At 42.6% G+C, this 12,456-nt stretch overlaps 1 protein-coding gene across 2 annotated transcripts in view; it reads left to right on the top strand.

Moving 5' to 3' along the window:
* The window catches only part of LOC124215919 (dentin sialophosphoprotein), a 99,721-nt gene that overhangs the window by 3,449 nt on the left and 83,816 nt on the right, over positions 1-12,456 (top strand). For both annotated transcript variants that reach the window (XM_046619842.2, XM_046619841.2), the window contains exon 2: positions 9,032-9,121. In XM_046619842.2, coding sequence (XP_046475798.1) covers positions 9,088-9,121 — 34 coding nt within the window. In that variant the 5' untranslated portion in view covers positions 9,032-9,087. The remainder of the gene's footprint in view (positions 1-9,031; positions 9,122-12,456) is intronic.

The following is a 12,456-nucleotide window of genomic DNA, read 5'->3' as shown; positions in this document are numbered from 1 at the left end:
GGTTGTGAAAAAAATTTTACACCTCGGACTATTTTTGCCCCCTTCTTTCGTTTCGCAGACTTTGACCTGCAGTCGAGAATCGAGAAGCTCGCTGCCTTAAAATAATTGCACACAAGACGGTAATTCTCTCGGCTGGTGAAGGGTTTGCATTCAATTTGCGTATAGCTAGCCCGAGGTGGGTTGTTTCTCGAGAGATCGTGCCGGGGATAATTTCCCGAAGCAAGCCAAGATACAGCAGGAAGTGAGACTCGCAAATGCGTGATACAATTCGCGTTTACATCGTAAACAAACCAGCAGCCAACGCCACGGAAGAGAGAGAAAGAGAGGAAGAGTGAAAAAAAGAAAACCGGAAATCCAGAACTGATTGCCCACGCCGTCTTAGATGCTTTAATTGAGGAGTTATTTTTCAAACTCGCTTAGTTAAGGATTGGGGTGGGGGTAATAAGGAACTGCAAAACCTGTTTTAAGATTGTTGTTATTATTACGCACATGGGCGTTCCCCTTTTTCTTCGTCAAAGCAAGTTTTATGCGTGCACGCTTTACGATGTATCGAACAATTCAAAAATAACCACGGACAGCAGGGATGTTAAAAATAGCGGTTCAAGCCTGTTGTAACTATGTTAGAAAACAATAATCAGTACGGTGATTGCATACGTGTATCCGGAATGTTGTACATGATACTTAAAAACACATTCATTATGCGAAGCGTCCACGAAATCTACTCGCTTTCATTCTCTCTCTCCCTCTCACGCTAATAGGTATAACCACTAACCATTTTCTACGAATCTGTTAAGTAGCTGGACGTGAACCACGAATTCATTTATGTATTTCACTAAAGTATTCATTGATTAATTCAATCGCTCATTAGATTATCCCGCGTCCAGGGGTATGAAATACCAATTACGGTATGCGAGGTACGAGAGCAGAGACAAGATCGTAAATAAGTATGAAAAAATTAAAAAATTAAAAAAATGGAAAACAATTTACGTAGAAGAAATTATAAACCGAGTAGCGCGATTGCTCAAGCGATAAATTTTTCACCGTTTAAAAAAACTTTTCCTGCAAAATTTTAACGGCAATTTCTATGCACGTGCTATACGCGCGAACTGTTTGATTTTAGTTTATTGGTTTATTGCACCGCTGTAATCGGTCACCCGAGTAGGTTTATCCGTATACATGTATTATATATCTGTATACAGCAGACAGCGAGACGCGTGAGTAATTTCTAGGCACAACGTCGTCGAGTTGCCGGTTATACGGGTATAATCGAGGTGAAACGCGCTGTTCCGTATCGAAAATGAAAGCGAAGCGTATGTGCGCTCTGCAGTTCTTGTATCTTATAATACGAACCTTTTCGTACGCCAAGAGACGACGATACGTGTCAATGTATTAAAATATTAATAAATTTTATTACCTTTGATTCTGAGGCATATTACTTCCCGTTAAACTCATAAGAGAAGAGAAAAAGGACGAAAGAAAGAACGAGATTTAAGATAAGATAAAAAAAAATATCGGTGGTGGTGTCGTCTTTTTTTGATTCGCGAATTGCGAAATTTCAAGCCCATGCGTAATTAATAGCCGCAGGTATGCGTTGGAAATTCGCAATTCATTAGCCACAGTTTCGCTAACTTCTAAGAGGCTGACGCAACATTCTCTAATCTATATAATCACCTTTTCGCGAGATAAAAATTCATGCAACTGTTTCACCTCAGGCTTCCAACCACGGGGCTTCGCTACTTGTCTATAACTGCAGACCCTGTCATAAGCTCGAAGTAGTTAAATCCCGTAATGATCGGGCGAACGGCGCGGCGCACGAAGCAGATGCCTCGGCACTCCTCACGAATTAACCGTGTTCGAGTTGAAATTTAGTCGGGAAAAAACCGACCTTTCCTTCTTCGCCGGGCGCACCTCTGTAATGTAACGCGTTTCTAACGATCTTTGGATCTGGACTTTAATTTTCTTCATTTCATCACGATCTAGTCGTACATTGAGTATTTACCATATTATTATTATATTAGTAATCTACGAGGAACTCTTTGAAAATATGAGAAAATAAAAAATACTGGAAATATAAAGAAAAGCTTAAAAATCGACTCCTATTTTCAAATCGTTTTAAAACCATTAAGAATCTAGTAGAATAGCTCGATTTCACCCTACGATGACTGATTTCATTCGGATGACTGTTTTTTACAAAGTCAGTGGAACAGATTTTCTTTTTTTCTCAGAAGTCGATTCGACGTATTGTCATTTGTCGACCATTATCAATATCGGTGAAATTTTGTAAAATCACATATTTAATGCTGCTGACATGACAAAAACAAAAAAAAAAAAAAGAAGCGTTTCAGCAAATTTGTCGAAATAATCGACTGACCAAAATGATCTATGCCCTAGAGTAGAGCCGAACGAATTTGTATAAGATTCTTAACGATTTTGAAATGAATAAAAAGTGTCAATTTTTGGCCAACCTGCACAACTTCCTTAAAGGCTGCAGAGCTGTGACCGAGGCACGCCGCTAAAGGAAAGAAGACGCTTCCTCTTGATCGTGTCGGCTGGGTGTGTTACGAGGGAAAGTTAGTTGTTGCCGTACGCATCGCACGCTCTTCGTCGCATGCTTCTAAGTGAGGTATAGCGGTGCCTATCTCCGTAGGTATAATTCGATCGCCGAGTGGCGCTTGTATGACGAAATCACACGCCGCTGGCCCTTTGTACGTTGCACACATTCCTTATGAAATAATTCAGCCATTATCGGGGACAAGATTAGAAGCCGCGATACGCAAATAACGTCTAACATCTTCAAGGGAATATCGATTATGGTGTCGGTTACATATCGCATCCAGTCAAACTTGTATTTTTTCAATGTCTATAATCTGCCTAAGTGCCTGTCATCGCATACGATTGTTCGAATTTATTTCCTAGATTTTTTCAACGTATCCTATCAACACGAGCTTCATTGAAGAATCTCAGAAGGTGAAGTTTGTAAAAAAAATCATGCTCCAAAATGTATAAATTAAGAGAGAGGCTTTTTCGTTTCTTCTCTCATTACACTTTGTTCTTTGATTCCACCGCAGGTATATAATAAGGTATTTGTCAAGGAGGTGAAAAGTTTCCGATCGCATATATCGGTCAAACTGCGTTCACTTGTTGACCGAATGTCGACCGTGCGCTTTTATTCTCGATTTTTTTCAGACAAATCCGGTTTCCAGTCAACAGCATAGTATACATATACATTACAGAAATGCTTTTTAACGATTATTATATGACTGTTTGTGACCGGTAAGAGTTTGCTGATACGGTGGTTGATTTTTTCCATCGATGTAACTTACCTCTCACATTATGTATAGTTCACCAAATATTATGAGTCGGTAATTTGTATGCGAAAGGTTTTATGTCGTTCGACGAAACGCTTTTTCTACACGCTTGCAAAAACGTTGCGATCATTCGAATAGATACGGTCGTAGGGAAGAAATTGACGTTCTATTTTCCACGCGTCACTTTGTAGACACACAGAAATGATACTTTGACGGATACCTTTGTCGCGAATTAAGTAATAATTATTTACGTAATAATTATTTTTGTGCAACATATACAGCCCGGGGTATGTTTAATTGAACGTGAAATCTGTTGCGACAAATGACGAGCGGGTTCGCAGTTTCTTTCCTATTATACACAACCGCATAACTCGCATTGCCGTGAGAGTTTCTAGCTCGTGTATATGTCCCTCTACGTATTGACAACGTGAATTCCATTCGATCCGGGTTATGCGGCACTAAAATCAGCTGGGCGTTTAAAGAGCGCAGTCACGTTACGTATTGTACTACTTTATGTATCCATTTTAGGTCTATAGGTACCATTTAAGAAAAATTTTTCGTTGGGTGTATAACGAGAATCGATTAGCGAAAGAACCGTTCGAGTTACAAAACCCACCTCGACTGTCCGGCCTGCCCATATAACCCAGCCACCGTGTAGAATCATTTACATAACCCGATCGAGCGAGAGAGAAATCCGCCTACAATCACTGCTCACTTTTTCCAAGACAAACGCGAACCGCCCGCGACTCTCTTAACAAACTGCACGAATTTATTATATCTACCCGCTGCACAATACACGTGGACATTCTATGTAAGGACACCAACATCATTCTTCTCTGTCGTTTACCGCGGTTTGCATTTCTGCAGCGTTGCTGCGACGTCGAACTTTCCAAGTATCACAAAACTTTTCGACATCTCTCGCGGCTCGATTTTCACCCCACGCAACGAACTATCCGTTCCAACGATCAAATCCGTCGTACACCCGCGGTTACGAAAGGAAAATTTCTCACTTCTGGAGTACACTCTGCACCGTTCGACGTAATTAGGTACACTTGCACCACCCGCATTCGAGAGTGACTTTCATCCTCCGCGAGGTTACACGCGGTAATAATTGACGATGAGCTTGGGAATAACAGTAAATGATCTGGGCTGCTGGCTAGATCTGTGGATCAGTCTTACGGTCGAGGAAAAAAGAAACGCACCTACCAAGGAACCGCTAGCCGACCTTGCCTGTCTGTCGCAGCCTTGAAGCCACCAGGCATCTCTCCAGTTAAATATACCATCGCGTTGTCGGCTAGAAGGCGGTGGATTTCACATGTGTAATGGTAGCATTATTATTTTGCCTCTACGAGCAGTCGGTCAACGCTTGTTGTTTAGTTCCAATTTGATTGGAATTGGTTTTGCAACACGCACCGACTTCGCAGGGTCGGACGGCGCAAGGTGGAGCAAAATAATCAGCTCCGTATGCTCAGTTCCAAGAGTTGTTACGAAACTGGGTGTACACCTTCATCGCCAACGTCCGTTTCTCGTGACGCTTATTGCTATTATATATGTATATACTTGACCGTGAAACTCGCTGTGAAGAATCCCGATTACCTGAGAATCTTCGTGTCTTTCGCTATCTCCTATAATTTTGTTTTCGAGACGAATCGATCATCCAAAATTCGATTCTTAGAACTTTTCACGAATCGATTAGCTCAGAATATACCGGTACCAGGCTCGAATTAAGGCGGCACGATGCCTAATGCTGCTCTACAGAAAAATGCCGAATGTCGGTCGTGCAAGATGATCAAATTGGTTAATTTTAAAAAGTCGCGACAGAAAATTAAATGGACTAAGTTTAAGAAAAACATTATTATTGTATTATTTCTCTCGTGTAATTAAGTTTGTATAAAATAGTATTGTACAGGGAAACACATTTTGTATTACGATATCGAGTAGTGTACAAGATTCTCAAACTTTATGCAGGAAATTCGTCGGAATCGGATTGCAGCGAGACATTTGTGCAATCCTTTATTAGTAACGATTAAGAGTTCGAAAACTTTTTGAAAATCTAGTTACTATTTTGCAAAATTTGATTTTGAGAATCGAAGGGCCGAAAATTTCTAAAGTTTAGCGGCTACAGCCTTTTTAGCCTTAGGGTTAGTTTGGGCCTGACCGGTACCTCTTGTTACCGACGAAATTACGTTATAGCTGCCGATTGGTGACACTTGTTACGACTGATGAGCTCACGGCGGCATGTGTGCTCTGTGTAAATCTTTTGTGTTTATATCTACGAAGAGTACAAGATTGTACACAGAGAGCCATACGTAACCCGCGGAGTTAGACGAGGCGGAGCTCTGTTCACTTTCTATTTACCAACTATTTTCGACCGTATTAGCTTTTGGCACTTGGCAAACTTTGCGAAGGATGGGATGTGTAATGTTGAATGAAACCTTAAGATTTGCCTGCGAACGATTAATTATGAATCATTGGCCTATGAGACGAGGAGCTTCTGTAGCGATCACTTTTCAATATAAAGTCACGCCTGGCGATCCTTTCCATACGTGCGTACATTCGGATGAGGCCATCTTGAAATACCTCGAAGGATGTCGACTCCGCGCATCGTTTCGTGCGTGTCGCGTATCTTTTCTGCGTAGGAAGAGGCGAGAAAGCACTCCGAAAGGTTCGTTCCCTCCCTTGGATCACATGTGTATAATTGTACAAGCACCGTGCGCGCATGGCGATTCTCGTAAAATTTAATCCAAGGATCGAGAGTTATCCAAAGAGAATAAAAAGAATCAAATTGCTTTATAACGACTCGCGGTATCAAATTTTCCACGGTATTTCCGTCCGATGTATCGAGTATTGAGTACGTCTATTTTATTACGATGGGAAGGTCGGTGACTTTCTGCAACAGGTAGTTTTGATCCCTCGATATTGTAGATCGTACGGGTAACTCGATATCGGTCGAGGTCCCTGAACCATCGCATCCAGTTATACGCGTTCCCTGAAAAGGTTCTCGTCTGGACATTTCGATCGTTCGAATTTTAACTTTCGCCCGATCGTCCAGAGATCGGATCTGGGTCGTGCCCGAGGGCATATGAAACGTCCTGCGGAGATTCAACGAATGTTTTTAGTACAAGCGTATAAATTTAATCGTAGAAAAAACCAAGAGTCGCCGTGACTAGTTATTAAACTTCTCGTTATGCGTGGATGTGATTTACTTAAAAATCGATCCACGAACGAACTTGGCCGCCCGGAGCTACGGATGATCCGACGCTGGAGGTTGCCTTCGCACAATGAATCGATCACTGGTCAATTTGTCTGACATTTCAATTATCGAGTTATTATTTTCGTTGCGGATGCAGTTTCTCAATGGCACTAGCGTATCGTCGCTAGGTGAAAGTTGTTATAGATACAAGGATTAATGGACGCAAGCGGGATTTCGGAGCTGTGGAATTCGAGTACTTGATGGATTCGAAGAACCATCACTCGGGTATACGTGCCTCTCGAGAGGTCCAATAAGCGATTTTGTACGATTCGTAAAACCTCTAATAAAAGACATAACCGAGAAAAATCTCATCAATTGCGTAAGTCGTGTGGTGTCGGCTTCTACCTGCACAGTTGTATAATTTTTCTTATCGTATAACTCGACGCGAGCTGTCAACGATCACCCGGAATATTTATAGCGATCGGTAATTTACACAGCCAAGTCAAATCGGTCAGCGACGGAACGTTCGAAGCTAACGTTCATCGGTCACACGGCGACATTCTTCGATTAAAGGCTATCGGTTATGAACACGTAACTGATTGATGCACAACCTGGTACCATATGTCCCCGTGAGAAGCTCTCAGGTTATTTCGACAAGCTCAAATCACGACATCGAAAGGAACCGAGTACAAGACGGATGTACGACCTCGATGTTCGCTTTGTCCGGAACGTCGAACTCTTTAACGATAATCACCGATAAGACGACATTACCGGAGGCTTATTCGAATCTCCAGTCAAGGTTGAGGACAGTATTCAGCGTACCTTTCTCTCGATCCACCTCGACATCGTTTCGAGAACATATAGTTTTCTTTCTACCGGTGATTAGATTGGACCCTGTTACAAAACGTTCTGATATGCTTCGCGTGTTTGATACAGTCAAATGAGTTGATTTTTTCAACGACGTTCCGAATAAATCTCATTCGGTGAAAGTTTACGTTACCGACGTGTTGCCTCTACTATTTATAACGCCCAAATAATGATAATTGGAATGACTAATAATATCGAGCAACCGTGCGGACGCACGAATTTTACGCACGCGAGAGAAAGAAAGTTTCGACAGTCATCGCTCATCGCCGAGTTTCATCATTGTACGTATCCCTGACCCGTATTACAACTCGACTGATGACTTCTCGCCCAGTTAGCTGCAGCTAGCTTCGCACGTACGGTGATTGATTCTATTGCCACTGAACGGAATCCGCGACGATGCAGTGGGCGAACCATTTGGCCAATTTGGTAACACGGGTATAACGAGGCTTGGTTGCAATAAATTGTTCGATCTTTTTGATTCGCTGGTAGTTCGTAATAACCAGTCATCCATATACTTTCTCGACGTAGACGTAGGTACTCGGCGAGATCGGCACTTGGCAATGACCTCCATATCGTTGACCTCTGTCAGTCGAAAGCCCGCTGCGAGGAAAGGCAACGCGGCATTCATTCCGGGGGCCAAAATTCTTATCGTTAATTTCTATATAATATATTTCCTAAACCTGCGGATGATCCCACATGTGTAAGCCGCATCGGCAACACCATCGTGCGGATACCTCTTTAGCTTTCTAAAACTTCCAATCCATCGGACAGGCGTCACCGCGATTTAACGCCTCTTGCCACCGACGCCGCCGTGCACTTGTTAATTGACGTCTCTGTAACTGATCAAATGATTATCTACCGATTTCGACGCGTGAATCGCCCTCGTGACATCCATCTTTGACGGTGAAGTAGACCATATCCTAATACAATTATTCTCTTTCATCAGACTTCGCGCCACCACCTCCGGCTGATCTGCAAATCGATCAGTTCTCTGAGACAGGCACGTTAATGATTCAAGCCGCGTTCGGGTGTCTACTCACTATGGATCGATAAATCCGATCAGTCCGGATGTTTGTCGAACCGTTGAATATATACGATAGAATCAGGGAAAGCTCCGTCCCGCGGAAACGTAGCAGTTCGGTGCATATTTACGTAAAGGTGAAAAGTCTTTTTGCCGGTTAGCATCGACCGGAGGTTTCTTGCTTTAGGCAGAGATTCGTATTACCGGTAAAAAGACTGCGGTAGTGCCAAATGGAACGTAAAGTTTCAAAGACAATTCGATCAGTTTAGTCCGGCGAGCGGTTTCTACAGGCATTCTTCAATTTGACAACATTGCGTTTTTGCTCATTGATGTCTACGCGATATACGAAGATGTGCTACAAGTTCCACGGTTAATGAGAAGGCAAACTTAAATAATCTGGGGAAGAGCTGCACCTCTCCGCTGCAGCTCGGTACAGTTTAAATATTGACAGGACACGACACGTGACTCAAACAGAAGGCCAACGGCCGTTACGGCTCCCTCGATCATTTCCTTTCGATTTTCGAAGCCGAGAATCTCACGAACCCTTTTTGCTTTATAACGATCGGATGCTACGCTCCCTCGATAATTCGTAAACCACGATCCGGAAAAATTGCAATCATACGAACACTGTCTATTTTTCAGGCGTCGGAAGTGGCGGAGCGACGAAGAGGCGGCCTGGATCCATCGACGCGTTAGCCATGAACCTGGTGCCGCACGGAATATTGTTGCAGGGTAAGTCTTATATGTTAAGTACTTATATGTTACCTACTTGTATACTAGAATTACTCTGTGAAAGACGGATGTCACGCTGCCGAGACAATTATTCACCTATCCAACGCCGTTTTACCACATTTTCCACGGATGTTCATGGTACTCGGTCTCAGATGGACTGTCTCACCGGTCTCACCTATCAGCCAAACAATGTTTTGTTTTCCTTTACAGAACAGCGTTAACGTGCGTATAGTTAATCATTTCACGCATGCTAAACCATTGCTAATGATCATCAAAAATAAAATTACTTTCGGCGGGTTTTGCAACCTACACAGTGACACTGTCCCCCCACTGCAGGCGAAAAGCCCTGACATTCGAGCATTCGCATTCGTTCTCATGGTCGTAATTATACACCATTTGAAACTCGTGTCATGGCAGTTAGTGACGACACTTTGCGTTGGTCTTTCATGTACAGTTAAACACGTACAGTAGGTACGATTCTCGAGTCCGTTACGAGCACGTGTGTCATACGTTTCGGCGAGAAATATCACGGCTGACATATTTGCAGAGGATTCAAGAACGCTGAGAGCAAATCCGCACGTTCGTTCGGATGCAGCTGTCACGCGTGTGATTTTACGCCACGTCACGTTTGCAGAGCGAGCAAGATACATCATTTCGCTTTCGAAGCATAAAGGCGTGCGCGAGGCGCTGATCGTTTGTGAGAAATTCGTACCGTCATCGGGTCAAGAATCAACTACTTCAATGTTGACACTGACGACGAACTCGATCCTAGTTGTATCCGCACACCGAGCTTAGGAAGGTTATAAAATAAAATCACCATTGCCTAATGCGAGAATCGAGCATCTCGTATCCAGTTAATTTCTTGACGTGATAGGTGTCAATGACTGGCATTCGACTACGTGACGTGTAGTGTACAGATTCACGAGTATTGTCTGCCTCCTTGAGAGAGAAAGAGAGAGAGAGAGAGAGAAAAAAAAAATAAATAAAAATAACGACGGAGACGAATTCACACGTTATACTATACATTACCTCTGGCTGCCAGATCAACCGCAGATTGCAGTTGCGTAATTTTTCGCTTCTGAAATTCGCGCTGGTTTCAATAAGAGGATGCTACGAACAAGAGCGATGATTCAATTCGATAATAATCAAGTCCTGGGATCTCTGCTTCCACGCTTTGATATAGTTGGATTTCACAAATTTATAAATTAGTTGGCAAACAGCAAATGATGTATACTCGCAGACGAAATCTGTTGGGTGAATAACCGCAGGGAACGAACTTCACTAGTGGATTTATAACCTGGTCCTATCGTTCTTGACAATCTATATTCTAAACAGAGACGACGACAAGGAAGTGCGAAGTGTTACACATGCCAGCCCTCGTTAGGTTGGGTTACGTAATTTGGCCGTTTTGACAAGGACTTTGCGGTTGACACTCGACTGGTACCGGACCAGCTGCCGGCCGGTTTAACGCACCGAATTGAACCTGGAACCTCTTAAGATGAGGAGGAATACGTCAAGTCTTGGTGTGAGTCCGAAGAGGAGTCTCGACGTTGTAACGAACAACGACTAAGACTAATTTCCGTCATTCAATCTGCTGAAAATTATTTCAAAGATGCCTTAGCACTTTGCACAGGAGTACGATTTGTTCATTGAACCGAGCCATTACTATGAAGTATTGATTTTGTTCGGATAAACAAATTTGTTCAGCTCAATCTGTGCATATCCCTACACAATACGTATTATATGTACCTGTGCAACTGAGGCGTATGAATTATATCTAATTAACTAAATTCTCCGACCACGTTGAAAGCAGATTTGAAAGTAAGTCTTGTTTCGCACCGTAGTCGTGAATGGGCTGCTTACACTGCCAGACCGGTAGTATATGTGGATACGTACAAGCTAATAGAGTAAAGCAAGTCGATTATTGTGAAAAAAAAAAAAAAAAAACAGCCTTAGGTGAACTGATCGTAAAACGAGTAGCAACGAAGGCATGGATATTAATTATCGTACCTTAAAATAAAAGGACTTGGTCGTTGAAAGACATGAAATTCGACTCGATTTCTCATAACAGCTTTTCCGAATAAATGAAGGATTTATAAAATAAGGACGCGCTTTGTCCGGCGTTTCTCGTTCATCTCAAGGGACAGCGTTTTTCGACTTGACCTGGTTTTCATCCAGTCCCTCGTTCGGCGATCGACACATTTTACAGTTCCACACTCGTCTCCACGTACGAGATATCTGCGTACCTATATCTCTGGTCATCTGTTCACCGGGTAGACAGCTGTTGGCGCACGGTAAAGTGGGGGAACGTAATTAGCTCGGTGGAGTTTTCCTCATCTCGCTTCCGGTCCGCTGCACCTCTCGACACGAGCGAGTCATTATTATTCAAGCCCTTTCGCCGGAAACGGAAACCCTCCATTACTGGTCGTCTCGAAGATTGCAGGACATTCTTACGGTTTCTGGCCACCGCGTCGTCTGTTATACGTTGCACGCGTCTGCGCTCCGACCTTATTTTTTTTGCCCGTGAACCGAGTCGCTTTCTTCCACGCAATGACAAACCTCGAGGTCAAGGGTCGCGAAAATTATACAGGTTCTACACACCAATTGAACAGCAAAAAATCGTTTCGCATATATCTTTGTGCAGTGATAAAGACATTATAAAATTAGAATTGGGCATCAGTTTTTCACTACACTTTGATATTACGAAACACCGTACACATTGACCACTTTGCAATTATACTGTACTGGTTATTTCGCTGCCTAGCGTTTCTGCACTGCATTTGCAGTTTATTCTCGTAACAGTCGAAAGATACGATGCAAAACTGCAGAGCCTTGAAGGATAGGCCGATCGAAATGGGACCGGAAACGTTTTCTTATTCCACCGACAATAGGCTTATTTTCAATTATATTTTTATACTTTATTACCACTTAAAAAGAGTCATCTCTTTGTTGCGAAATGGATATTGTTGGACAAACGATTAACAAGAACAGAAAAATTGGTCCAGGCTGCAATTTTTCCAGTCTCCAACCAGTTTGAGAAATTTTTCAGAATAAGAAATTAATTTTGCAACACGCCGAGTTTAATTTCTTCGCAAAAAACATGACGAGTTCACTAATCGAGCTGTTTTTCGTTCACACTCTTTAATAACCCTCAGACGAGTTTTTTCCCGGTTCTGTTATAACAGAAATTTTGAGATAACGAATAATGAGAAAAAACAGAGGATACATTATTCGTACTCGCATACATAGTTTCTCGCTGTCAGTTGAACAAATAATGAACATAGATGGTTGTCGAACTGTCGTGTCTGCCGTCCGCTGTGTTGGTTAATATACGC

This window comes from Neodiprion pinetum, chromosome 4, assembly GCF_021155775.2.
Source record: "Neodiprion pinetum isolate iyNeoPine1 chromosome 4, iyNeoPine1.2, whole genome shotgun sequence".
Taxonomy (NCBI): Eukaryota; Metazoa; Arthropoda; class Insecta; order Hymenoptera; family Diprionidae; genus Neodiprion; species Neodiprion pinetum.
This window is presented reverse-complemented; position numbering and strand designations above follow the sequence as displayed.